This window comes from Penicillium mononematosum (genome assembly GCF_028829835.1).
Source record: "Penicillium mononematosum strain IBT 11891 chromosome Unknown utg000003l:1.0-8172316.0:1.0-8177699.0, whole genome shotgun sequence".
NCBI classification, from domain to species: domain Eukaryota; kingdom Fungi; phylum Ascomycota; class Eurotiomycetes; order Eurotiales; family Aspergillaceae; genus Penicillium; species Penicillium mononematosum.
In genome coordinates this window covers 5,071,100-5,098,022 of record NW_026643273.1, presented here as the reverse complement: position 1 = coordinate 5,098,022, position 26,923 = coordinate 5,071,100, and the positions used below count along the sequence as shown (strand labels likewise).

General features: G+C 49.0%; 10 protein-coding genes across 10 annotated transcripts; 5 read left to right on the top strand and 5 right to left on the bottom strand.

Annotated features, from left to right (window-relative positions):
• Window positions 1–131: 131 nt before the first annotated feature.
• cpcC (putative protein kinase (Gcn2)) lies at window positions 132–6,121 on the bottom strand (the record flags this gene model as incomplete). The annotated part of the gene is made up of 8 exons (XM_057293718.1): window positions 132–430; window positions 495–930; window positions 987–1,411; window positions 1,465–2,467; window positions 2,520–2,849; window positions 2,902–3,573; window positions 3,627–4,964; window positions 5,831–6,121. The coding sequence occupies 8 exons, from the start codon at window positions 6,119–6,121 to the stop codon at window positions 132–134; spliced, it is 4,794 nt and encodes a 1,597-aa protein (XP_057148529.1).
• Window positions 6,122–7,177: 1,056 nt separating this feature from the next.
• Window positions 7,178–9,368, top strand: N7519_006941 (uncharacterized protein; the record flags this gene model as incomplete). The annotated part of the gene is made up of 4 exons (XM_057293717.1): window positions 7,178–7,223; window positions 7,276–7,546; window positions 7,611–9,248; window positions 9,278–9,368. The coding sequence occupies 4 exons, from the start codon at window positions 7,178–7,180 to the stop codon at window positions 9,366–9,368; spliced, it is 2,046 nt and encodes a 681-aa protein (XP_057148528.1).
• An 852-nt stretch (window positions 9,369–10,220) lies between these two features.
• N7519_006940 (damage-control phosphatase ARMT1 family protein) lies at window positions 10,221–11,956 on the bottom strand (the record flags this gene model as incomplete). The annotated part of the gene is made up of 6 exons (XM_057293716.1): window positions 10,221–10,451; window positions 10,514–11,373; window positions 11,445–11,557; window positions 11,622–11,752; window positions 11,816–11,886; window positions 11,935–11,956. The coding sequence occupies 6 exons, from the start codon at window positions 11,954–11,956 to the stop codon at window positions 10,221–10,223; spliced, it is 1,428 nt and encodes a 475-aa protein (XP_057148527.1).
• Window positions 11,957–12,179: 223 nt separating this feature from the next.
• On the bottom strand, window positions 12,180–13,910 carry ppt1 (protein serine/threonine phosphatase PPT1; the record flags this gene model as incomplete). Its single annotated transcript, XM_057293715.1, has 6 exons — window positions 12,180–12,215; window positions 12,273–12,646; window positions 12,706–13,005; window positions 13,055–13,490; window positions 13,583–13,663; window positions 13,761–13,910. 6 exons carry the CDS (start codon window positions 13,908–13,910, stop codon window positions 12,180–12,182), a joined length of 1,377 nt encoding a protein of 458 aa, XP_057148526.1.
• A 338-nt stretch (window positions 13,911–14,248) lies between these two features.
• On the top strand, window positions 14,249–14,857 carry spt4 (transcription elongation factor SPT4; the record flags this gene model as incomplete). Its single annotated transcript, XM_057293714.1, has 4 exons — window positions 14,249–14,326; window positions 14,386–14,583; window positions 14,701–14,753; window positions 14,824–14,857. The coding sequence occupies 4 exons, from the start codon at window positions 14,249–14,251 to the stop codon at window positions 14,855–14,857; spliced, it is 363 nt and encodes a 120-aa protein (XP_057148525.1).
• A 517-nt stretch (window positions 14,858–15,374) lies between these two features.
• gatA (4-aminobutyrate transaminase gatA) lies at window positions 15,375–17,035 on the bottom strand (the record flags this gene model as incomplete). Its single annotated transcript, XM_057293713.1, has 4 exons — window positions 15,375–15,421; window positions 15,486–16,648; window positions 16,700–16,735; window positions 16,785–17,035. 4 exons carry the CDS (start codon window positions 17,033–17,035, stop codon window positions 15,375–15,377), a joined length of 1,497 nt encoding a protein of 498 aa, XP_057148524.1.
• Window positions 17,036–18,451: 1,416 nt separating this feature from the next.
• Window positions 18,452–19,815, bottom strand: N7519_006936 (uncharacterized protein; the record flags this gene model as incomplete). The annotated part of the gene is made up of 3 exons (XM_057293712.1): window positions 18,452–18,883; window positions 18,937–19,261; window positions 19,319–19,815. The coding sequence occupies 3 exons, from the start codon at window positions 19,813–19,815 to the stop codon at window positions 18,452–18,454; spliced, it is 1,254 nt and encodes a 417-aa protein (XP_057148523.1).
• A 3,221-nt stretch (window positions 19,816–23,036) lies between these two features.
• N7519_006935 (sugar porter family MFS transporter) lies at window positions 23,037–25,309 on the top strand (the record flags this gene model as incomplete). Its single annotated transcript, XM_057293711.1, has 7 exons — window positions 23,037–23,071; window positions 23,142–23,155; window positions 23,233–23,514; window positions 23,572–23,716; window positions 23,777–23,970; window positions 24,041–24,496; window positions 24,552–25,309. 7 exons carry the CDS (start codon window positions 23,037–23,039, stop codon window positions 25,307–25,309), a joined length of 1,884 nt encoding a protein of 627 aa, XP_057148522.1.
• A 242-nt stretch (window positions 25,310–25,551) lies between these two features.
• N7519_006934 (DUF167 domain-containing protein) lies at window positions 25,552–26,015 on the top strand (the record flags this gene model as incomplete). The annotated part of the gene is made up of 2 exons (XM_057293710.1): window positions 25,552–25,767; window positions 25,851–26,015. 2 exons carry the CDS (start codon window positions 25,552–25,554, stop codon window positions 26,013–26,015), a joined length of 381 nt encoding a protein of 126 aa, XP_057148521.1.
• A 157-nt stretch (window positions 26,016–26,172) lies between these two features.
• N7519_006933 (uncharacterized protein) lies at window positions 26,173–26,739 on the top strand (the record flags this gene model as incomplete). Its single annotated transcript, XM_057293709.1, has 2 exons — window positions 26,173–26,318; window positions 26,400–26,739. The coding sequence occupies 2 exons, from the start codon at window positions 26,173–26,175 to the stop codon at window positions 26,737–26,739; spliced, it is 486 nt and encodes a 161-aa protein (XP_057148520.1).
• Between the last annotated feature and the right edge of the window lie 184 nt (window positions 26,740–26,923).

Sequence of the window (26,923 nt, the reverse complement as noted above, 5' to 3'; positions counted from 1 at the left end):
ATGAGATACATCCACCCACAAAAACAAATGCAAACACCATCAGTCCCATTGATCTGAGACTTATGCTTAACCTAACTTCACTTCGTCACTCTTCTCCCCATGAGATCAATCAGTCGTAAATTCATTTCTCGCTAGGGTCCCAGGTCATAGTACACGCAGGAGCCTGTACGGTAATTGTAGATGAAAGCATTCGTGTAGCTTTCTGTGTTATCACTTGTGCGATTCTCCACGGCCAAGTCAGTGAGTAGCTCATGCACTTGACTGAGATACTTTCGCTCTGTCAGCGGTGCGTTCTGGATCACGCTGCGCCAACTCTCTGCGTCGGACAGACGTGTGCCCCGAATGGCATCGAGAACTTCGTCGCGGGTGTCGATGGCGGCGACCGGACCATTGCGGGCGTTTTCGGCTACTTCCCGAGAGGAAAGTAGAGCTATAAAAGGTATCAGTTAGTATATTAAACTGAAATTGAGGATGGATTCAAAACATAGACATACCTGACTCAACAATGTTCCTTCGGTTCGTCTTCTTGCTTCTATGCTGGGGGATGAGGATGCGCACATCATTTGCCCGTTCATGGAATCCGAGAGCCTCCTGTTGGCTCATTTGACGGGATTGGCGGGGATCAACAGTTCCCTCGCGATGACGCGCCTGTACTTCTGATCGCAGCCACATCACAAGTTCAGCGGTGCGGATGTCGAATTCTTCCTTGCGCATCAGGTTCCGAACTTTGAATCCACGCTCCTTGCTGTCTTGCTTGGCGATCACAATGCACCGGTGATTGGAGTCTTTGTATTTCGCTAGAAGCTCTTCAAGGGACGAGGCATCCACTGCAAGCTCTGCGCTTATGTTGTTTGACCAGAGTTCTTCGATGAGTTTTACTCCTGTTGTGCGGAGAACGGTTGGGTCAAAGCTGGCAACAAGTACGTCACACTTCGTTGAAGATTAGCAAAAACTCATCAAACGAGGGGAAATGGGAGGTTACTTACCCGACGGGTCGCCCAGTACAAATCAGCACTTGTCTCGGGATCTTTTGACGGAGCCTTGGCCTTCAGGTAATCGATCATCGATGACCGTAGTCGATCGGAGCCGAGGTTGAAACCCACAGCATGCGCTTGTGGTCGATTCGATAGGACATTGGGTGAGAATTCTTGAATCAACCGATCATATCTGCCACCTGCAGCAAACACATCGCGTCGTTTGCTATCAAAAATACACTGGAACAGAATGCTACCGCGGTAGAACTTGTCATGAACACTGCTGAGTGGGTTGATGTAGATTCTTCGTTTCACGCCGAAACTCTGCAAATAGGTCATGAGTACGTTCAAGCGAGCGAATATTGGTGGAATTCGCTCTGCGTATTCAGTTCCTTCCATTATGTTCTGCAGCCTGCGCTGTGTCTCTTTCAGCGAGTCTGTATCGTTCATTAGCGGATTGTCCCCAATCTGAGAAAGTAAGTTTAAGTACCTCTGAAATCGAAACGGGCAAGGTCATCCAACGAAGTTGAAGCGACACCAATTGCCGGGGCCCGAAGTTCACTTCGAATCTTTTGCATGGTGTACTTTCCAACATTCAGCTTACTGAGAACTTCCTTCGCCTTTGGGATCTGGGTAGACGTGATGCGACAGAATTCCATGATAAGTTGGAGCAGATCGGAGTGGTTGACAAGGAAGCACATTGGAGTAGACCGCAAAGGTGGGAATTCCTCGATGATTTCGTCCAGAACCTTGATCACTTCAGCCTCTTTTAAGGCTAGATCCAGGGTGTTGTGGGACACAATATCAAAGTCAACTTCGCGGTGAGTTCGTGGTTCGCTGCCATGGATTGAATCTCTGTAGACTGTGCCGAATGCAAATGTCTTCTCCAGTGAATGGTCTTGTCTTGGAATTGCTCGTGCATTTGGAAGTGTAAGATCATATGGCAGCTGCAAGAGATTGCCGGATGCATCCAGCACACGTACTGCACCGTTGTTGTAATGCTGGGATCGGGGGAACAGCATTTGCCTTGTTGACTCAACAGCACCATGTCTTCGAAATATCGAGGTTAGCTTCTTCTTGACCAGGCCCTGGACAAGTAGCTCGTTGGCAGCGGGTACCGCATGTGAGTCTATGTCCCAAGCAATATCTTCGAACTTCTTAGGCGACTGAGAAAAGATGGCTGATAGAATCTTTTTGTAGTCGGGTGAATTTGGATCCGAGAGCAGATGTACAATAGCCCGCCTGAACGTCTCTTCCTCGACCTGAAGAGGTATCTTTCCACTGGACAAAAGGTCGGAGGCTGTTGGTCGTTCGCTCGGGGTATGGCTCAGAAGGGATTCAATGATCTGGCCTTGGAGCAACTTATCAGATTGCTGGAAAGTTGGCGGAAGAGTGTGGTCCTTTTCTCGGATTGCTCGAAGAGTTTGATCGCGTTCCATGCCAGTCGGTAATGGATGACACATCTCGAAGAAAATAACACCGAGCGAAAACATCTAGAACGCGTGAGCATATACGTGTGGCACCAATTGTATATCCACTACCCACATCGACCTTCTCATTGTAGTGCCCCGAGACAACTGACTTCATCTCGGGCGCCACATAGTAGGTTGTACCCAAACTGCGAGTAAAATCCCCTTCGAAGTCCGCGGCTGCGGACGAACGCACGGCCGTAGTGAATTGACCACTTGTTGCAAGACCAAAGTCACCGATGCGAGGATTATTTGCAACGTCAATGAAAATGTTGTCAGGCTTCAAGTCACGGTGTATGATGCCGTGGCTATGGATATGGCTCAAGCCATCGAGAATCTGTCGGAAGAGACGCCATGAACGTTCCGTATCATCGCACAAATCATCCCTTATTAGATCGCGCAACGTCTTGAGCAATGTTAGTCTAGAACAACGAGCAGGGCGATATTAAAACACTTACATGCTTCTCACAGTACTCCATCTGGATGTAGAGGGTAGTTAAAATGGGCCTGCCATTAGAGCCAGATCTCGCTCGGCTGAGCTCAGCGTCCTCCACACTTCCAGAATCAAGACCAGTATCATTTACTCTGTTCCTCTCTGGAGTCTCTGGGTGAGCAGGGTCGGATAACGTTCCTTCGTTTTCATCATCGCTGTCTGATGCGGCGAACTCTATTTTTGGATACCCACTAGAGCTGATGAAATCAAGGCCTCCTGTACTGAATCCATGGTGATCCTGGCTAGCAAACGGGTCACCTTCGGTGGAGGACATAGCCTCTTCCTCAATGTGATTGAAGTCCTCTTCAAGCCAAGCAGTGTAGTATCGGACAACATAGGAATGGTTCAGCCGCGATAGCAACATGGTTTCGGAAAGCGTGTCTTTCAACGCTGCGGCCGATGTTTGGGAGATCTTCTTTACTGCATATAACCGACCATCAAGCTTGTTCCGGGCTTTGACTACCTGTCCAAATCCACCACGGCCTAGCTGACCTGCCTCGTCAAAGTCTTGGTGATATCGCGAGAAAGCCGGCATGGCTCCAAAGGAGTCGAGGCGTGGCTGTCTCTGCAAAGACATAGATCCCGACGCTCTTTCTCGCATCTTTAACGGCGCATCCACCCGGAAGAATTCAGATGGCTGGAGTTGGAAAGCAGTCGGACGTTTTCTGGGATCTGGGCGGAAGAATTCACAAAGCAAGTCTTGCAGGGCGGCGAGAGCCCCATAGACACCATCAACTGATTGGCGGAGGTGTACCTGAGGAGAACATCCTTTCCAAAGCCCATCTGAAGCAGAACAATTCCAAGATCCCAGACATCGGTCTTCATGGAGGGAGGAGAACTGTCCTGCGTCAGCTCTGGGGGTAGCCAAAGCGGCGACTTTGACGCCGCAAAAGAGGGCTTTGCACAAGGAGCGTCGGGCAAAGCTTCTTCGACGTTAGACTGCAGCTTAACGATAGTTTCACCAGAAGGAGTCCTGAACAAAAAGACTCGGCCACAATGAATGTTCCCATGCACAAAACCGCTGCGGTGGTAGAACTCCAGAGCCTCGAGTAACTGAATCATCCAGCCGCGAAGCATATCAACAGCTACGGTGCCCACGATATCCAGGAGCTCGGAAAGGGAACCCTTATTTGCATACTCAAAAAGCATGAGGACGGTCCAGGAATTATCGGGTGGATCCAAGCGGCCAATTGGGCGATTGATTTTAAACCCCACGAAATCAACAAGATTGGGGTGTCGCAACCGCTTGATGCCCTCTAACTTATCCTCACTGGTGCGCATCTGCTCACGGAATGTCAATCCCTCAGAATTATTCTCGCTGAGGCAAAGCTCCTTCAAAACAAGCAGCGGCACATGGCATCGGTTCTCGGACACAACAGGCCTGACGGTGAAGGTCTTTTTGCACTGTTTGCTTTGCAGCAGTGTCTTGCCATGAATGGCGCGGAAGACCAGCGGCTGCTCATCGGTGTCGTTGACGGCCAACGGAGGATCGAAGCAGATGGCACCGGGTGTATTTTCCACAAGATCATCGACATAACTCAAATCCGCGCCGCCAGTTCGACTCTTTCGTCTTAAAATGCGAGCCTTGTTCCGCTGCCGCATCTTGTCTTCAAGCATTTCTTGTAATGCGCGTTCCTCTTCAGCAGCTGCAGCCTTTTGTTTCCGAAGTTCCTCTTGTTTTTCAAGGTCTGCGCGTTGAAGAGCAGCCGCCTCTTGTTCCATACGCTCCTCTTCAAGGCTGGGTAGATCTTTGTCCTGTGCCTGTGCCTGAGCAACATCCTCCAGAACATCTTGGATGGACACCGCCAGTTCGTAGATCATCTCACTTCCGAGCAGAGATTTCGGCTTGTTACGCAGAATGTCTTGTATTCGGGAACGCGCGCCATCACGAAAGCCGTCGAGGTTTCCCGGTGAGAGGTTGGGAATTGTCTTAGGATATGTAGCTGGCAGTTCAACCAGCAAAATGAGCAGTACGTCTGGATTTGAGGAGGCTCGCAAATGAAGCTTGAATGTCACGTCGGAGGATTGCTAGAGTGTATGGGTTAGTGACCATGAGGGGCTCGAACGGCTCGAAGAGTGCACCCACCTGCCAGGCCGACCGCCTATTTTCTACTTCTTCAAAGTCATCGCCATAGATTGAACGCAGAGCTTCCACCTCTGTCTGGTGGATTTCTCGGTAATTGGTTGTAAATATGGGGGGACGTCACGGAGGAATCGGAGGTTTGGTTTTTCTGGCGGGAGGGCTTCTTCCTCTGTTTGGGAGACATCGCGGGGCGTGGCGAAAGCTCGCCCTACATGCGACCCTGAGCGTCGTACGACATGGGGGGCTGGTGATAAAAGATGAAAGGGTTATGGGAGGTGGAAAGAAATTGGGCAGTCTTTTTTTTCCCTTCCCCTCTGAGGCTAGAATAAACAGGCGGTCAGATCATACGCCCTTCCATTTATAGAGTGGAGATGCCCAGTATAAATGACGTCCCCGTTGGTCTAACTGTGGATTTATAGATTTATTGCTTATATTGTACTTGAAGTTAATTGTATTTCATGATTCTTGCATGTTTTATTTGCTTTGAAGTCAGTCGAGATATCCCATTCGCCTATTGACTGGAGATTTGAGTGTATCATCATCGTCAAGCCAAAGAACCATTGTCCCTGCCCAATAGTGGACCCAAATATCATGAGGTGGTGATGTGCTGAGCTGGCATATACCGAGAACGGTGGCAATCATTGTCACCGCAATAGTCGATCATCTCTACTCCGTAGTGGTGTTGGCTTTGTTCCAGTGTGACCATCACACACGATCGAAGGCACCGAGCAACAAGCCGCCAGCCACAGCAATCATTGGTGCGTATCCCCAGTGATTCCAATGTCCTTGGCCATGGGTCCAGCAAACAGACCCATCCTGCAAATGCAACGCTGCTAGCGGCAATTAAGATCCAGCCCAGGGTTGAGCGGGTGCCGAAATACGAAGCAGCATATATGGCCGCCCCCATGAAGATGTCCCGGATTCCGTAGATTGCCATTAGACTGTCAACCATCTGCTTGTCCAGTACAGAGGTAGGTGGCTGGAACTCGAAGAAAGTGAGAGCATGGTCTGGACGTAGGATAGCGTTGACACCGAATCCGACAAACGTGGTTGCAATGGCGGTGGCAGCCAAGCGGAGAACAACCGAATGGGAAAGAGGCATCTTTCTGTGCCAAGTCAGTCTTTATGTTTGATGTTTTGCGTAGTATCTGTAGTGGCTTGGAATTTTCGGAGATCCAAGCGCTTGTAGAGGACAAACAACAGTGTAGAATTCGAAGTTATGGGAAAAGTAAGAATCTAGGGGGTTCTTATACACTAGAAGAAAAGCATATTTGTAAGGAGTCCGTGAGAGTGTATCAGAACCCGAGCACGAAGGATTGCAGGCTGCAATGCTGTAGGCTCCAGGGCTGATTGTACTCGTACGGCCGTAGCCATATCGTATTTTCCCCATTTAAATCTTGACCGCCTTCCGCACCGTTTCTTATTCTAATCCCTACCACTTTATATGCTATTTTTAATAGAAGTTATATATAGAAAAGTCCATTGTACAAATGAAACCTTTTTTGGTCCTTTTCTACTATATATCTAACAAACAAAGAAGGAGAAAAAGTCTATATAACTGTATGTAGATATCTGAAGACTAAGGACCTCGGGAGGCTACTACCGAAAGGCCTCTAAAAAGATATATAAATTGGAGAACACCTAAGAAGACCACCAGACTACGGCCATATAAGCGGCCGACTGTTCTTGTCTACGATATCCCAATTCTTACAGGATCTCAATTTCTACAATATCAATTTCTATAGCCAACCTTGGAATGAAATACACAACACATATGCTGATTTCGTGAAATGTTCTGCTGGCAAAATACGATCTGCGGCTATACACCGTAACCCCAGAGTCCTTCGTACACGCACGTGTGTATTCCGTACACACACACCTGATCTGGGGAAATCAACAAGACTCTTCTGGCAACCGAGTCCAACACCTTTCAAGCAAACTTTCTGAAAAAGAAAAAAGAAAAGAACGTAAAAGAAACAATATCCCAATTTTAAAACGTCCCGAGAAGTGCCAAGTGTAAACAAAAGCCAGGTGAAGCGGAACGCGAGCTTATCGATAAAGTGATCGGCACTTCTGCTTTTTCCGCCCGGACCATAAACATTGGACTCTCAACTTGGTTACAAGGATTTCGAGGTTTCTTCCAACGCTGGCAGCCAAAATGCTGGACTGGATCAAGGGGAATGAGCAAACTGCGCAGGCTACAGGTGTGCTGGTTATTTTGACCTTTGAAGCTATCCCTCTAACGTGTTGCTACAGATGACTCCAAGCTGCTAGAACCCCCTGAGACTCCAGGCCATGTCTTTGCGATTCGTGCTTTCAAGAGCGCTCTGTTTGGTACTCCGGGAGCAGAGGAAGATGAAAACAACGCGTCCCAAAATCAATCCGTTCACCAACGAAGCAAGAGTGACACGATAAACCTAGCGCCAACAGAGATCAAGACCGACGCGAAACCAGCCGACGCGACTTACAACCCGACGGGATCCCCCCACAAAAAGCATACTTGTCACACCCGGAACTGCGTTGCGTCGTAAGACGGTATCCTTTGGCGAAAGTGTCATCGACAATGAGGGGAAACGCCCTGGCTCGGCCAGTAAGCCAGCCAAGACTCCACCAAATCCTTCCGGGACCCTCAGTACCCAGTGGATGTCCGGATCATCAGATGGAAGTGGCAAGCCGAGGAGCAAACTCACCCAGACACTCATGAATGCACGCGATAATGCATCCAAGAACTCCGAACCGGCCAGCTCTGATGAGAGCACAGGAGAAGCGAAATCAGCCATAATCTCCGGGTCGAAGGATACTCTCGACAATGAAGATGTTACTACCAATCTGGAGGACCCCCACTCAGAGTCAGGCAGGTACTGGAAAACCGAATTCGACAATTACCGTGTGAGGACCAATCGAGAGATCAAGAAGTTGATCCAGTACCGGTCGATTGCCAAATCCTACGCTCGCAAGAAGGATACAGAAGCTATGCGGCTGGCCGACAAGCTGAAGGAAGAAGAAGAAAAGGTCGCCGAGATGGAAAGGCAGGTGTCACGGCTTGCTTCTTCCATGGTCGGGGAGGGGTCGACAGGCGATAAGGAGCACTTGGTTCAGGGGTTGACTAAACAAACCGCTCTTGCATTACAATACAAACAGCAGGTTACCTCGCTGCGCAACGCCTTGGAACGACACGATGTCGTAAGCGATGCGGCAAATATCACACAAAAGAAGAAGGAAGAGCTGCCTTCAAACACCCCAACGGACGAGCTTCGCAGAACACAGCAAGAATTGGAACAAGCTAATGCCAAGATTGAGGAGATGAAAAACCAACAGTCCGAACTGAATACCCTCCAGGATCTCGTGCAGAGCTCAGAAAAGAAAGCCCAAGCACTTGAGAAAGAGAACAACACTCTGAAACAAACGCTGGCCCGAGTGAAGCAGGAAATGTCCCGATATGAAGGTCGGCGAAAGGACAAAGAAACAAGACTGAAGCAGAGAGAGGCGAGACTGGAGCAGCGGATCCAAGAATACAGAGAAAAACTCAAAACGGTCACGCAAGAGCACCGTGCCTCAGAGGAGAATTTGAGAAATAGTTCTGATGCAGAGCGCCGCCACATGCAGAAACAGATAGACCTTCTAAAGCTGCGACTTGGCTCTACTGAACGCTTTCCGGCACTACCTTCCACAGAACGGCAATTTCTCAGTCCTCGCAAAGACCACACAGGCGTGCAGGTGTTTGACTTTGCTAGTCAGGATCCTGAGAAACCTGAAGAAGAACCCACCGAAGACATCGAGCTTCCCCCAAGCCCGAGTCCACGCTCGAAAGTACGAGATTCGCGGCCTGCTTTGCGCAGTGCCACAATGGGTACACTTGGTACGAGGCCGAATGCCCGACATATGGCTGCAGATGACGACGAGGTCACACATTATCTGAACGAAATCCTACTGAAGCCGCGACATGAATCCCGTAATACTGCGTTGGATGAAATTCCTCCCTCCTCGCCTCCCGATATCTCAGCCCTGAAGTCGTTGAATCGCACGTTCTCAAGACGTAGACTCGGCGAAGGCCAGCGGTCATATCGGAATTTGAACATCCCCGCCGACGATGACACTCGGCTCAGCAACCGACAGGCACAAGGTGAACGAACTCACATCAAATCCACCCTTGATTCAATGTCAGGCCTACCGTCTCGCAGCCGGTATTCTGGGTACACCGTTTCAGCGGGCGAACGCGTCGGCAAGCGGTATGGGTTGACTGATGTCCAGCGTGAAGCTCTCTCCCTGAACGAATTGCCGCTGCCAAGTCACGACTCAGGCAGAAGGACAGTCGTAAAATCAAAGCACTTGGAAAAGAGAATGCTTGAGGTTTCTTGTCACATATTGTTTGGATTAGCTTTCTGATTTGCAAATAAGGAGTGACTTTTAAGCATGGTGGGATGGTGTTCAGGTTCATAAGCGTTATTCTTTTTCATCACCTTCCAAGGTTCTTTCGATCTACGTTTTCAGCGAAAAACAATTGTTGAATTATTCTCGACCAGTAACCCGCTAGTCTCTCGATCACCGCTCGTTTCCAAACTCTCCATACAGTACCTCTCATAAACCAGACCACGTTGATTCCCTGGGTGTCGGCGGCGTCCCTCTCTCCGCGAAGAAAGATCCTTGGGCCTATGAACAATCTATATAATTGATGTGTCAAGCATTCGTAAAGAACGGGGAACTCCCCAGTGTTATCATGCATTATATAGTCGATCTTTATTTGCTTGACTCAAGTTGAAGAGAGATCTATAGTTATATGTACTACGATAATCCTAAATCCGGACACACTGTGATATACATAGCTACCCAACCTTCGTCCTTCGGGAAATATCGACGTCAATAACCTATAATGCAAAAAAGTGTGCCAGTCACAGAATAGGGAATGGGTCATAGGCGAGCACGCATGGTCCTGCATCTAGCACGAGCAACCAATGACTGGGGCAGTGGTATCTTTTATGGCGCAAGCTCTTCATTTGTCTCATAGAGAGATTGGCACATAGATATTGTATCATATCACACCTTTATTCACGATCTAGATCAGGTATTAACTCGTCTACTTCCAGCTGTGATCTCTTACTACCCTAATTCATCTACAAGGGTTCTATATTGGCATATTCACCCAGTGTGCAACGGACTTCAAAGTCTGCTGTAGAACAAGGGCGGTTGTGCCTAGTGCGCTCTCAGGCCTTGCCGTCAGAAAGCGAGATGACAGCCCATTTCCCACTCCAAGCCCACTTGCGAGACTCAGAGCCGCCGCCTCCGGGCAATGCGCGGATCTTCTCATCCTCGCCAGCGGGAAGACCGACAACGGGATCAGCCTTGCAAGTACGGAAGGCTAGAACACGGATTCCCGACTTGGGGCCAAGCGGGCCGATAGCTTCTGTGAAAAGAGTGGTGGGATCCCATTGGGCCTGGATATTGTTAGCAAGAAACTCAAAGTAAAAGAACGAAAAGCAAAGAAGCCTGGACTTACATCATTGACCAACTTCCGGTAGTTCAGGTCGCCCTTGAACAAAACAAGCTCGCTCTCCTTCAAATCTTCGAACAGCTCCGGCGCCACGGATGGCATGCGCCAGTAACCACCCTGGGTGGTCCAGAAAGGGTGCGGACGCAGGATCAGTTTACCATCCTGGTGGAACTGGCTCCACTGCTCAAAGAGGAATTGCACGTTGGAAACCTCCTTCTCGGAAAGAGGGGGGAATGTCTTGCCCGAGTCATCTGCTGCTGTGTAAAAGGCCTGCGGGTCGACCATGCTGTTGAGGAGATCGGAGAAATCCTTCGGCGTGACATCTGACACGAACCACGGCATGCGCTTGGGGTGAAGCACGACACTGGTCGCCAACCCGGCGGACAGCAAGTATCCAGCGAGAATTAAGTCAACGAATAGTTCAAACCCGGAGTTGTCTAGGACGATGTCCACGCGGCGCTCACCGTCCTTCTTCTCTCTCCGGGCCCTCTGCATTGCCTCGAAAGCAGCGTCGAGGTCGTTGACAATGATGTTCTTGTGCGATGCTTTGCGCGCCTCGGAGCCCTGTAGTTTCTGGATATCCTCGTAGGAGAGGGAGGTTAGAAGTGACAGATCGGTGGCATTACCCCACAAGCAGATCTCGCACATCTCAGAGAAGATAAGCTTCTCTGCCTGCTCGATTTCCTCCGGCGACTTGTTTTCTCTTGCTTTTCCCGACTCCGCCTCCATCGCTAATTCACGGTATCTCGCAGCGAGTTCGAGTACGGCGGGACGGGACGACTTGAATGTATTCATCTTCTGGCGGGCAAATACATCATAGCCCTTCCAATGCTGGGACAATGCGAAGAGGGCTTCCATGCGGCGGTCTATGATAGTCGTCTGGTCAGTACTGCCGTAGCTTGTCCGGTTTCCAGTTAGACAGGGACCTTGAGCTTACAGAGGTAACACTCTGAATAAAGCCAGGCCACATCGTGCCAGTGGGGGTTTCCGCGCTTCTCCAGCTCCTCGTTGTACGAGGCGATATCTGGGTGTCCATCATCATCCAGGGGGCTAGCCGCAACATCATATTAGATAAAGCTCTTGTGGTTCTGGCATAGACGGCGAAAGGACTCACGTGAGTTGTCGGTCATGCTGGAGCTCGTACTTCAACTTGGCCAAGTTGGCGATAATGCTTTTGCCTTCATTTGCCTTCTCATCGTCATTGACACCTAAGACAGTGCGATGAAGGTCATCAATAGCGCCAGTCTAGAATGGTCACAATATTCAGCAATTGATCCTCCGGCTATCGATTGTCTGCCGCAAGCTCACAATGATGACAGGCCAGCGGTCTTTGGCCGAGACCGAGGCGAAGCTCGACTTGTCGGAGGTGAGGTATTGGGCTGTCCAGGTTAGTATTTTATATTTCATGGACGAACAAGAATACTAACGGGTCTTAGGATCGAATTCCATGGCTACTCTGCAAGATGTATCTCGACCGAGGGCAAAAAGAAGTCAAAATGGCAGAATCGAGGGGACGAACGCGGGGCAAAAGCGGTGTGAAGTATACAGTTCTGCGACGTCAGAGCTACTCAGAGTTACTCGGAATACATCATTCATGCACATAAATACATTTGGAATATCAATTCTAGGTAGATCTCTTGGGCAACGCCGCGCTTGAAAATCAAATATGCCATCACATCCCCGAAAGAATAGAGTTATTCGCGTATGCCTGGGACAGTTAGCTAGGGGACTCGATTATGTAGATGGTTGAAGGTCATAATCTTACCATCGGCTTGATATCGGGGTGTGGTACTGCCTCGAATACTTCATATGCAAGCTCGAGTTCAGGGCCGATGTTGATGTAAGCACCCTTATTTTCAGTCGCATCGCAGTACTTGGGAGCAGAAAAGACAGTGATGCAACGACCATCGTGTTCAACCTCGTAACCGCCCATCCGCACCTCATGGGAGCGAATGATAGCCTCCAGGCCGTTGTTTTCACAGAAGCGCTTAGTGACATCAGGGCCAAATTGGAGACCGACACCACGCTTGCTGGGGCCGCGGCCAGCCTCGGTCTGCGGGTCTGTCCAGAGCATCTCCATCATCAGGCCCGCTTGGCCAGGCTGCCGTTGGTTGTGGCGGTTGAGCTTGCGGATATCATCTAACTTGATCTTGTCGTCGGAGAGAAGAGACCACCGTGCAGGACAAGGTACTTCTCACCAATCAAGGTGGCCAGAGGCAGAGCCGAGAAGGACTCGGAGAACACCTTGAAGACCCGCTCGTTATATTTAGCCTTGCACTCGCCTTCGAAGCCGTAGACCTTATTCATATCATCCGTCTCGTGGTTTCCACGGTTAAGGAAAAGACCGTTGGGACGCAACCACTTGTATGCATAGAGCAGCAGTGCGATTTCGCAGGACCAGGAGCCACGGTCAACGAAGTCACCGTTGAAGAGGTAAGCATGGGTATCGGAGGGGGCACCGTTTCGTCGGAAAATCTCGAGCAAATCAAAGTATTGGCCTGTTCAGTCAGCAACTGCTCAACTCACCGAACAAAAGACAATACATACCGTGCGTATCACCGCAGACTGTCAGCTTCTTTCCCGATTCCACGCCGATTTCGACCATGGTAGGCTCGTTGTATACAAGATCCTTAACAGCCTTGATGATTTGGAAGACATATTTGCGATGGATCTTCTTTCCGTTCTTAAAGCGCTCAATCATATCATCGATGAACTCCTGCGACATTTCCTCGCCAAGGCGCACACCATCATAACCGTCCTCGACATTGATAGCATCGATGTCCAAATCCGCAAAAGCAGAAGGCGGGTCAGAGATCTCGATGGCCCGCTCGAAATCTTTGCGGCGCACGAGCTTCTCACACTCGGCAGCCTTCAGCTTGGCATTATGGTTGGCCGGTTCGCGTCTAACCACAGCCTTGAAGTCCTTCAAGGCCTCCTTGTAGCTTAGAATGGCAGTATTGGCTAGGGCACGTCTCCAGTAGGCCTGTGATAGATATGGATTTAGCATACATCTCCACTAAGCCTCAATCTGCAGGAACAAGTTGTCTCTCTTGCCAGCTAATAATACCGACTAACCTTCACATAGTTGGGATCCAATTCAATTGCCTTGGTGGCATCCGCAATAGCAAAGCCGAAGGCTTCAAGCTTAATTTGAGCCTGTGACACCAAGCAAAAAAGACCGTTAGCTATGCTGATCCTAGCAAACATTCACGCGACACTTGGAATGTGCCACTTATGATCGTCGGGAACACACCTGGGCCCGGTTGCAGAAGAAGGATGGATCCTTGTCAAATTTGGCAATAGCCTGGGTATAAAAGTCGACTGCGACAGGCCAGTCGTGCTGAGCAAAGGCCTGGTTTCCCTGCACCTTGAGCGCAGTGGCCACTTCTTGATCGGTAGCCATTTAGGCGGAGAGAAAATGCGAGGGGCACGAGACAGCGATTATCGGTGCGAAACAAGGGCACGGAGGAAAATGTGACTATTATACGAGCCGGAAGAGAGAGACACAGTCAAAGAAAAAGAACAGAACTCCTCTAAATCCACTATAGACGAGGAGAGAAAGAAAGAAAAAGACGAAAGCGTGATCCCAAAAAAAAAAAGGGAGAGGGAAGAGAGTCTTGTTCCTGCTTCTCCCATGTTCTTTTTCCCCGATCGCAACGGGTCTTGGCATCCATCCAGACTTGACGCTTAACTCCCATTCATAGCTTTCTTTCTCTCTTCACATCCTCATACTTCCTCCAAATGTCTTTCTACGCCCCTCCAAATCAGCAGCGCACTCTGCGTGCGTGTATGGTCTGCTCCGTCGTCCAAATTCACAATGTAAGAGCTACTCCCCATCTCCGTTCCGCGGGCGCCTCTAACGATCCCGATTACTCCAGAAATTCATGCGTGAAGGCTGCCCAAATTGCGAGAGCACTCTCCAACTCCGTGGAAACAATGATGCTATTCAAGAATGCACGTCACAGGTCTTCGAGGGCCTGATTGCTGTTCGGGATCCTGCTGCGAGCTGGGTCGCCCGTTGGCAACGGTTGGATAACTACGTGCCGGGCACGTATGCGACCAAGGTCACAGGGACAGTAAGTGCACACTTGCGTACCTTATTACTGGAGATATGGGACACTTTTTCAATTCACTAGGTCTCTTATTCCTCTGATGAAACACAGAATTGCTAATCGTGTCTTTTGCATTGACAGCTTCCGGAGTACATTATCAACAGTCTGGAAGATTCCGGCATCAAATATGTCCCGTACGTGTTACTCGAACCCATTCCACTATTTCCGAGATGTCCTCCCTACCATACTAACAGTTCGTTCCAGACGAGACGGAAGCACTGGCGAGGAAGATGCATAAAGCACCTACACCTTGAGTCTTTAGCGCTACACGAACCCACCCTCGCCCATACAGTCTTGGTTCTGGATACCCCTACCGTGCACACACCATTGATTCAATTGAGACATGCAATATGAGGGTGGTTTCGACAATTTTGCTGGTCGTTCGGAGTTTCGGATGGGAAGCATTACCTACTTTTCTTCATATTTATTGGACTACAGGGGCATACACAACAGATTTGGATTACTTCTTAGGAGTTTATAGTTCCGCTTTCTTCATAAAAAAAAGGGCTTGCGGGGTACATATATAGACTCTACTCCGGCCCCGATGATTCGGTTTGAGTAATAACTCAATTTTGTGGACACAATTGTCCAGGAATATATATGGCATTTCTGTGGTGACATGAAGTCGTGGCAGTGGAGGGAGAAAGATGGACCCTCCAGAAGAAAATAGAGAAAATAAAAGAGGAAAATAAAACGCTCATTAAGCCAATTGAAAACGCCCGGGCACTTTTTAAAGGTCATTGCCGGCATTTTGTTTAGAGGTCCTGGACAATCTGCTCGATCCTCTCGAGGAGGATGTCGGCTGTACGAGAAAAAATACATTAGTATATGGCTCTTGGGCATGGGGAGAGAGTAGGTTAACATACCGTGGTGCTTCTGGAAGATCAGCATAGGGCGCAGACGGATGGCAGAGGGGCCACTACCACCGATGTTGACACCGAAGGACTTGGCCTTAGCGATGAACTGGTCACGCTTGGGTGTGTCCCAGGCGATGAAGGTACCTTGGTTCTTACCGCGGAGGTTCTGGAAGTGCTGGGGGTACTTCTCGGCGAGACGGGCGAGACCACCATAGAGGTAGTCACCGGTGGTGCGGGTGTTCTCAACGAGGCCGAGACGCTCGATCTCCTCGAAGATTCCGCGGAAGATCAGGGCACGGGCTGGGTCTCCCATCCAGGTGTTGAACTGGCGGTAGGGCTTGTTGGGGCGCAGAGCGGGGTTGCCGAAGTAGTAACCGGCAGTCTGGGCCTTCTTAGAGAAGGTGACCATGTCTGGGGGAGAGGATAGGTTCCAGTGATCGTGAGCCCAGAACTTACCGGTGGCACCAACACCGGTCTGCACCTCGTCGACGATGAAGAGGACGTTGGTGCGCTTGGTGATGTCACGGAGACCTTGGAAGAAGGCGGGCGAGGCATGGTTGTCACCACCCTCGGACTGGATGGGCTCGACCATCACGGCAGCGACGGGGTTGTGGAACTCCTTGATAAGACGCTCAACCTCAGCCAAGCAGCGCTGCTCCTCGGCGGCGTTCTCCTGGATGTGGTCCTCCAGCGGGTACTTCAACTGGGGGAAAGAGGCCTGGGGCCAGTCAAAGGCGGGGATATCCAGCTTGTGGATGGCCTTGCTGCGGGTGGTGGACAGGGAGCCGAAGAGACGGCCGTGGAAAGCAGACTTGAAGGAGAGAATGGACAGCTGGGGCGAACCGGGACTCTGGTTGTTCATGGTGGAGAGCAGCTCCTCCTCGGTGAACTCGGCTCCGGGGCCACCACGCTGCATCTGGCGGTAGTACATGAAGGCCGCCTTGTAGGCAGTCTCGTTGGCATCAGAGCCAGCCATGGCCGTGAAAACCTGGTTCAGGCCCTTCGGGGCAGCACGGAGAACGCCAGTCTTGAGAACATGAGCCCAATCGGAGGAGGGGAAGTTACCCAGGGCTGGGCGGTTAATCAGGGCGGACACCATCTCGGACGAGGCGGCAATCTTCTGGAGGTGGGGGTTGTTGTATCCAACTGGAATGGAGGCGATCTGAGCATACCTACTGGGGTCAGCTTCTCTATTTCCAATTGACTCAAGGCTGGTGACTTACACATCAAGGAGCTTGTTTCCATCGAGATCAGCGATGCTAGAGGCGCGGTTAGTTGGGACTTGATGGTGGGTTGGGTCTGTCATACTAGTTTCCAACAGACTGGTGGAAGTCAGTCAACATGTTCAAGCTGCGAACATCGAAGACCTCGTCGAGCTCGGCGGCGGCGGCCTGGTTCTTGGGCCCGGGGATTGTCCCCGAGACAGAAGGTGCGGTGGGCTCATTGGGGAAGTATGGCTTCTCCGCTGCCCGCAGACCGGCAGTGGTAGAGAGAGCGCGAGCTGCCGGGAGGCGAGCTGCACAGCGCAGCCGTGTGCTGGCGCGGAAAACCGAGGACATTGTGATTTTGATATGAAGTGGGGGTCGGGATGAGTGATGCGGGGAGAGAATAGCAGTCTACAATATAATGAGCTAACCGATGCAGGAGAAAGGATCCCTCGTTGATCAATATAGTTGGGAGAAAGCAACAGGTGTAGGACAGATGAAATATAATGGAACACAAACAGGCGCAGCGTGGCTTTATACCAAGTGCAGTTGGACTATGTTATCGGCCTTATCCTGGAGCTCCATAGCTTCTCCCCGCGTATGCAGCTTTTGTGTCGGTGATATTGACCAATCGGGAGCTGTTCTCGACAGCGAAACGCCGAGCATCCGATGGGGTATCTGGACGAATTGAGAAAGTCTACGCTGGTGGATTCTTGGTCAAATCGATATGGTAAGAGTTTCCATTTGAACATCCCCGGGCGGTTATTGTATTTATTTCAATTGGGGTCGAGTCACGCGCAAATGACCAAAAAGCCCAAGTCAGGGTCGTGTGCTGTAGATCCATCTGCGATAAGCTAATTTGAGTCTTGGCATTTCTTATCTACAGTCCCCGGTGTATGATGTCTTGACTATGTCGAGATCCAGAGGTCAATGGGCTTTCACCGCAATTTGTAGTACATCCTTGAATGCAGGTGTCCATGGATATGTACACGGAGTACATGATGCATTCTTTTTTATTTGGTAATATATTGGCTCATTTGATCATAAAGGTCTTGTTCTGCAACAGGGCTTGCTGTAGGATTTAATATATATTGGTAGACAAATATGCAATATAAAGTTACGCTCGCATATGTTATCAAGAAAACACGGAGAACAGAATATAATATGACATCTGGATCAACTAATAAGCAGAACTATCTTATTTATGCTGGTCTGGACTGTATTTAGTCCGTGACCTGACCTCGACTCACCTACTAAATTTCAGAAATTCCATTTTTCGCTATTAATACACTATGTCCCACAAACAACCAATCAACTGGGCTTGTGGTTTAGTGGTATAATACTCCCTTAGCATGGGAGTGGTCCGGGGTTCGATTCCCCGCGAGTCCAGATCTTTTTGTCCCTCTAAATATCGAGTGCAATTTTCCTTTTCTTTCGCGAGTATCATAGAAAGCTTTTGTTGCGTCATGGGCCTGCTGAACATATATCCTTTCGTAAACTTGAACGGCAAATTGGTCTTAGAATATTTCATAAATTCTAATTTTTTTAGTTTCCATCAAATCCATATTGGAATTATTGGGTTTAGTGATGTCCATCTGTTAAAGAAGTGGTCATTAGAGTAGTGATGCTCAGGTGGTCTCAAGATTAGATGCACATGTATACAAACTGTGTCGTTGTTCTTCGAACACAATAAAATCATACTGGATGATGTGACATAAATGTTCATACATACAAAAAGAAGAGAATAAGTAGTGTACTAAAACAGTGCGGTTAATGCAGCCTTCCATCATCGGAAGGAAAATGCGTGTCGCTCGGCCCAGACGCACAGGAGTCAGCACTCGTTGGAGAGGTATAAATTATGCTCTTCTTTGTCTCAATGCTATCCGCGGGGGTGACAGGACGGCTATGATTGTCGGACGTGATATCGTAACCGTGGCCCATCTTGTCATGGTTCGCGAGTCGTGACTCAGTCCAGCTCTCCATCTCGACAGTGCGCATAATTTCAAACCGATCGCTGTTGTAACTGGGCTGATGCAAATCATCGGCAACAAGACGGGATGTCCGAGAGCGGCCGGTTGAATACCAGAGCTTGTGGGAGCGAGTCCGTTGGTTGTAGGAGGAGGTGATGTTGCGGGTCGAGCTGAGGAGGCGGGGAAGGAAGGCTGCAATGAGGGGGCGGAGCGCTGGGGCGGAAGAGCAGATCTGTTGAGTATTAGCATTTGATATCTCCAAGAGCGAGACTGTTGGTCTCTTACCAATCCCAGGCTGATTTCCACCGCGGCAGCGATCAGCACCGGCCATCCGAGCCATGTCGCATCATAGCCGGTCACCATACTCTTCCATACATACACGGTTCGCACAGAGCCGGCCACGTTAACCACCACACCGAGGGCGAAGATGGAGATAACGGCGAGTCGTTGACGAGCGGGGAGTTTCAGACTCCAGATCAATGGCATTGGTAAAGTTGTGACCAGGAAATCGGTGAAGATGTTGATGACACTGGCGGAGAACACAATCGCACCATCGTTCATGCAGTGGTATGACTCGGTAGGGTTGATTTGCCAGTACGCACGGACAGGCCTATAGGAAACATTAGCAACGGCCCAAGACCACCATGACACAAGACGGCACACTCACGAGCACTGAAAGATGCTGATAATAGTGAATAGAAAACTAGAAAGCCCAACGAAAACCATGGACAGAATAAACGCCCAGTTATATAGCACAAAGCTGCCCTTCCCGATGAGTCGTCGACAGAACCACAGCAGAGATATCTTGGTGAAGCAAGATGACAAGGAGAACATTATTTGGAAGCAGAGGTTCAGCTTTTGGACAGTGACGAGTCGAAGCAATTCAATATCCCAGACATGGCGGTTCATGCCCCAATGTTCCGTAGCGATTGAGGTGACGGCGGCCATTGCGATAGCGAAGATCAGACCGATGACAATTAAGACATCATCGATACCGGCGCTGCATGTGATCCTGAGCCTGGTGTACAGACGGAGGGAGACGACTAGGAAGGCCAAGGAGAAACAGATGATATTCACGATGAGAACGCCGTGCCCGCGTGTGGGAGGGTCGATATAGTTTGGGGTTGGCCATGAGTTCACGATGGCTGCTGGGGGGAGTTTCATAATCGTATCTGTGCAAGGAAGAAAAATAATATGGGGATATCAAATTGCCAAAAAAATAAATAAATAAGTACCGTGCCTAGGCAGGTGCCATCGCCATAACCCAAGCTAGCGGAAAAGTCGAAGATCAAGAAATGAAGAGAGTCAAGAGAGGCAACTCATATGGGTATATATTGCGTAGATCAGGGAAAGAGAAATGAAATAGTATACACCCCACTAGGGACATGGGCAGATATAATAGGAATTGCCGGGACCTATTTTTCTCCCCAATACCGAACTATAGTCTCGATCGAGGAACATTGAAAATTTCCGGAGAAAACCACAACATGATTCGTGAGGGATAGAGTTTAGTGCCTCAAGGACAGATCCATATAAGAACCTTGGAAAGGCCTCGTCATGAAGATGAGCCCTAAATACGAAATCCGCTTATATCAAAAATGGTAACACCGCCGAAGGTTGCGGAGTGGAATGGACAATGATAGGCATCTAGAGCCCCATAGTTCCATCTTCGGCCCCACTCATGGTTTGGATCTGGGATCTGAGGCTTTTGAGAGATTAAGTACTTAGGTATGTATGCGAGAGTCTTCCGGCTCGCTTCAGCCACGGAGGGCCATCAAATGAAACTGAGAAGAAAGTCAAAAAGCATTGACCCCGCGTTTACCCTACCGAGGCCAGGGGTGAGCCGAGGCTTTTAAATTAATTCGACTCCAAGAATTGTACGGATGGATATGATATGTAATTCTAGTGGGAAAAAAAAAGGACTAATAGTACTTAGGTATATAAAGTGTAGTCACTTTGCACATACAGAATACAAAATACAATATACTCCGTAGCTCCGTAGTTCGTCTGTGCGGGGCTCACTTTTTTTGGATTCCCCGTTCTCCACTTGGCTTTCGCACCATGAAATGCAATTATCATCTAACTCTGACTCGAAATAAGTACTCCGTACGAGCATTTAATATGAAACAATCTGGCACATGTAAAACAATGGGCCGAGACTAAGCGGAAAAGGTGCTCGGCAGAAAGCTGATTTCCCGGCTATTTGCCTTTCTAGACCACCCAAAATCGAGACCGTGGAATTTCATCCTATATAATAATGGTCGCCACCCAAAAATTGAGACCCAAAATGGCGAGAGTATAAAGTTGGACATGATCTTCAGTGCTTGTGGAGCATACGTCTACGTAGGCTAGCAGATAGCTAATTCCAAAATTTCCATTTACCAATACTTAAAATATCTCATTCCAGGCTAGTTTTTAGAAACGCTTTAGTTTGATGACAACTTCAAATTGTAGACCTGGCATGCTCTGATGTCGAATTTTTGCCCCCCATTGATTGTGTTCAAAAATGAAGCCCAGCCCCTCAATGCCGGCAAAGTGAAAATTTAAGAGCCCTGGAGCTCTGGAGCACCTGGGCAGTGAGTGGATTAGCTCATATAGTTACCCACCTGGGCAGTTCAACTTTGTCCTGTAACAAGCTTTCGCGGCAGCAAATCCTAATTGACCGTTATTTTGATAGAAGTTTCCAATAATTAGTGTCTCAATTGGAGTCATTCTAGGCAAGTCCGGAAAGTTCATCGATAATTCGTATACCTGAGTCTTAAACTGTACTTGCTTCGAGGAATCCTCAGGAATATCGGAGGAAAATTGAAGGCTCAATATCAGGTTATTAAGCGTACATGTTAAATTCCTCCCATGAATGCGAACGGCAAGTTTAGCAACTTGCATACATGGCTAGATACCAAGGAAAATAATCTTACAGTTGGAGTTGGAGCACTTTGATGGTGCTCCTATATTGACCTAATCAAACCTTTTGAATATGAGGTGACTTCTCGCCAGTCGAACACTCTCCCACTTCATACGAGGGACAAAGAAACCATTATAGACGAGGAGGGCGGACAATTCTCAAAAATAAAAATAAATCCCAAGATAGATGACCAGTTATAGATAAAGAGCGAGAAGTAAGAAACAATAGACAGCTAAATACCTACATATGTACGAAGGCGGAGTATCTACTCTATCTATACCCATGTACTGAGGGTAAAAGGTTCATATGCAAGGCTCGGATGCAGAAAGAGCCATTGGATGCTCCAAACGTGTCTTTCATCTCAACGGTATATAGATTTTATCGCCTTTTGCTCCTCCGCTTGATATCTTAGTTTATCAACTAGTAAAATCTCCCTGGCAGTAACAAAACGCGCGCACCAAACGAGGGTTTAGAAGTATTGACAGGCAGTACCTGGTATAAGTCCAAAGCAACAAGTGTAGTAACTGCCGTGGAACAGGTAACCACAGCCTTGGGTCCAATTCATGGTGTAGCACAACGTGCTGCGGTTTTAATAGGCCATTTGAGATAAGGTACATAGACTCCTAGCTGTCTGGGTATTGAATAGCGGCTGGATATGCATGCTGACCTGCCCATTATTGGACAGATACATGTCAAGGACCTTGCATTTTCCTAGCTAACCATGTACTCCGCAGGCCTGTACCCTTGCTGATAGTATCAACACTCCAAAGTTGCAACGGTATACCTTTTTAGCTTAAAAGCCACGCACTAAACGGGCTTACATGGTAGCCTTAGAAATTGCTTGGTCCCTTGCCTAGGGATATGCTTTTATATCATGCTTCTCTCTAAGTGGTGCAATGTAGTCACCTTCTAGGAGTCTTCTGTGTTTCTTTGCTGACTGTATAAACTGAAACCCTTCGAACCAAAGCCATCGATCAGGCTTGCATCCGAAAGCTCCATACTAAAGGCTGACTTCAGCTGAGCCTTGGTCTTCTGCCCAGTGACGCTATCACCCCAGAGTATAACCCCGAGTATGCTCAGAATACAGGGTCAGTGGTAAGTAGGAGCGGGGCGTTGGGGACGACGGATGGATTCATATCTGTAGCAACTACATGTTCACACAAGGGCGAACATGGCTACCAATAAGTTGAGGCTTTTTGATTGTCTGACAAATTCCTCCAATCTTTTACTAGGTAGCGTAGGTAAAAGCACATAGGTGCATACATAATCCCAAATACTTCCATGTTTGATTTGACTGCCATCTGAATTGTCCTTGACCTCTTTCCGTTTGCTTTTCATCCATCGTAGTTTTCTCTCCACCTTCTCACCCTTTGAGCCAGATTCAGAGCTTGATCACATTTCACCGAGTTACGCAACAAGAACCAACCACAGTCTATCTGCTTCGCTTTTTCCAATTAAGAGAAAGCTGGCACGCATCAAAATGCCTAACCAAACCGGAAATGACGCGGTTGGAGGGTATGTAACTTCACAATGACCACACTCTATCCGAAGCTACGATACTGACCCATCAACTAGAATGACCAAGAATGTCACCGGGGAGTAAGTAATGTAGCACGAATCTGTGCTAGCTGACGTGGCTCTTGTCTTCGACTTCAGGCAAAACTGACATGCAATAGGATCAAAAACCCCCCTCGCCGGAATTCCCCAGGATCAGCTTATGGCGAATGTGACTGCTTATGCTACCGAATATGATCTTGAGAGTATCTTGCCGCTTTTGAAGAAAGGTGCTCTGGTAGCTCAGTCACCAGCGGGAATTGAAGGAATTTCCGAACTCAATGACGATGACCGCGGTATCCTTTACGCGGAGCACACTCGGCGCTGGAAGCACCCATTTGCATTGTACTACACCATCGTTCTGAACTCAATCTCGGCAGCTATTCAAGGCTGGGATCAGACTGGTCAGGAAAATACTCCGTTCAAGCGCACAGGCCCGTCTTGACTAATGCTTCTTATAGGTTCAAACGGTGCTAACCTGACGTTTGATGTCCAGTTCGGTATCCCGAATAACTCCCCTCAATGTCCTGACCCGGAGACCTGCAAGCGTAACCAATGGATTGTTGGTTTTATCAATGCGTCCCCATACATCACGATCTGTCTGTTGTGAGTAATATACTTGTTCTACATTCGAGCAATCTTCTAACGTATTATCTCACTATACAGTGTTGCTTGGCTCTCTGACCCCCTGAATCATATCCTCGGCCGTCGTGGTACAATTTTCCTGGCTGCGATCTTCAGCCTCCTAGCTCCCCTGGGCTCCGGGTTCACTCAGAATTGGGGTCAGCTCGTTGCCTGCCGTGTTCTTCTCGGACTTGGCATGGGTCTCAAGGAAGTTACTGTTCCTGTTTACTCAGCTGGTAGGTGCTTTTGATCTATACATCTCAGGAAGCCATGAGTACCGTACTAAAGCTAAACTACACTCAATAGAAAACGCACCCACTAACATTCGTGGCGGCCTGGTTATGTCATGGCAGCTTTGGACGGCCTTTGGTATCTTCCTCGGAACGTGTGCGAACCTCATTGTGGCCAACACTGGCGATATTGCTTGGCGACTGCAGCTGGGCTCTGCATTTATTCCGGCAGTGCCATTGCTCATTGGTATTTGGTTTTGCCCCGAGTCTCCACGGTGGCTGATGACCAAGAAAAACCACAAGAAAGCCTTTGCATCTCTTCTCAGACTGCGAAATAGCCCTTTACAGGCCGCTCGAGATTTGTATCGGATCCATGCTCAGCTGGAGATGGAGAAGCAGTTGATTGCCGAGTCCGGATTCTCCAAGAGCGACAACATGTTCGTTCGTTTTGTGGAATTGTTCACGGTGCCCCGTCTGCGTCGTGCCGTCCAAGCCTCTGGCATTGTGATGATCGCCCAGCAGATGTGTGGAAGTAAGTACCAAACTCGACACAGGGGAAGCACTGGACTAACATATCCGCTTTCTAGTCAATATCATCTCGTTCTACTCCTCAACTATCTTTCAACTTGCTGGTGCTTCAAATATTGGAGCACTTCTTGCATCATTCGGGTTCGGCCTTATCAATTTCGCATTTGCCTGGCCCGCCGTTTGGACGATCGATACATTTGGCAGACGAGGATTGCTACTTTTCACCTTCCCACAAATGTGTTGGACACTCCTCGCAGCTGGGTTCTGTTTCTGGATTCCTACAAGCAGCAACGCGCATATTGGAATGATCGCATTCTTCGTCTACCTCTTTGACGCTTTCTATTCTCCCGGAGAGGGACCTGTTCCTTTCACCTACTCCGCCGAGGTGTTTCCGTTGTCTCACCGTGAAGTTGGAATGGCCTGGGCAGTTGCAACCAATAACTTCTGGGCTTCTGTTCTCTCGCTGACGTTTCCATGGATGCTGCGAGCATTTAGTCCGCAGGGTGCCTTTGGATTCTATGCCGGCTTGAATCTCGTTGCATTTGCTTTGATATTCTTCTTTATGCCAGAAACCATGAAGCGCTCTCTTGAAGAACTGGACTATGTGTTTGGCGTTCCGACCCGAACTCATGCCAGATACCAACTTACCCAGGTTCTACCATGGTGGATTAAAAACTACGTCCTCATGCGCAAGGATGCGGTCTGCCCCGAACTTTACCAGGTCACCGAGGATTATTCCGGAGCCTCCGGGACCGTTGCTGTTCCACAGAAGCATATGAAGGCCGACGAGAATGAACGTCACGCCGAATATGTTTGATCACAGCTCAAGATGCAAGTCATGATCTGAGATCAAATCATTCCTGCTTTTCCCGTTCTTGTATGCATATGGGATTTTATCTTCCGTGGATTTCAGCGAGGTTCGCCCATTTAGGGCTGAACTATGACTTGTCTTGGCCACTTTATCAATTCAATTGCTTTTAGTTTTCAATCAATTTTCCTCATACCTCTTTATTCCACATCCCCAATTCTACGTAGGTATTGGCTTGATCGCAACTGGAAATGTCCTCCCCGTATTCTTTCCTCCGCCTCGTCGCAAGCAAAACCGCGTGTTCTCGCAAATTGTTCAACCTCTATATCCCTTGTTACGTGAAGCCAAACTCCTCTGCTCGCCGTACAGGTATTACGAACGTGGGCGCTGATAAAGTCGAGATTTCCGTGGCTGCTGTTCCACGCGACGGGGCGGCTAATATTGCAGTGTCGCATATCTTTGCAGAGGTGGGAATTACCCTTGATGTGTTTCCTTCCTTCCCGTCTTGTCTATGGAAAAAGGTCACAAATTCCCATTGACTATTTGTTAGATCTTCAAAGTTCCGAAATCGAGCGTCGAAGTTATTCGTGGCGCGAAATCACGAGAGAAGACGTTGTGTGTTGCCGACCTGGCGATCGGAGACGACGGCGAACAAGCATACTTGCAGCGTGCGACACAGAAATTAAAGGCCGCTGTCAAGATACGAAACTACTAGCAAGAACTTCGAATCTGGAGATTGTTAGTTCCCACCTCATATTTTCACACAACTCGACTATTTGATCCCGTGACGCAAAGACCCCTGTTTTTTCTTTTGGCGGAGCTCCCGGCGAACATCAACGTCCGACCACCCGACAGTCCAAAGAGCCAGCAGTATGACACAGGGTGCACACTGCGACATGGAAATTGACACTGATGCCTCTTTAACGGAAACTGCGAAGCGCAAAGCGCCAGAGCCCAAGCCAAAGTCTCTCCATTTTACGTCGCGCAATCCACCCTGGACGTACCTCAAGCTCAAGCTGTAAGCTACCCGTCCGCTTTCTTCATTTTGACACTAGGTGGGAACTCCCTGTCGGAAATCAAGCTAAACATGAAATATTAGTGTCCCCCAACCAGGAAGTACACCACAGCCCCTCGATCCCCTCTCCGCACGAACCTACCTCTCCTCCGCATTGTCGCAATTCCTCGGCTTGACAGGAACAGCCATCCCGATCGACATCCTGAAAATCGAAAATGGTCCTTCCGCAACCACGAAACACGATATCGTGTGGATTCGAGTTGCTCGCGAGGATGCCTCGGCCGTCGTGAGCGCAGTGAGCTCATGGATTGGCGGCGGAAATAATTCTGCTGGCTCTGCGGATGTTGCATGGAGGGTTTGCGCCAAGGGAAACTTCCTAGGCGCCCTGGTTGCGGGCTCTGGGGCCGATTTGTTCGTCCCCTAGGCCTGTGGTTTGTACTCCTGCTTCAAAGCGAGTACTACGAAAAATGATTTTGAACTATGGCTAGTCTATATTTTGACTCTTTGTCAAATGGTTGACCTCTGACCGTGGTGAAGCCCATGCGACTCTGGGACTAGTGGCATGGTGAAGGTGTAGCTGCACGGCTGCTGCATTTAGCCCCACGATA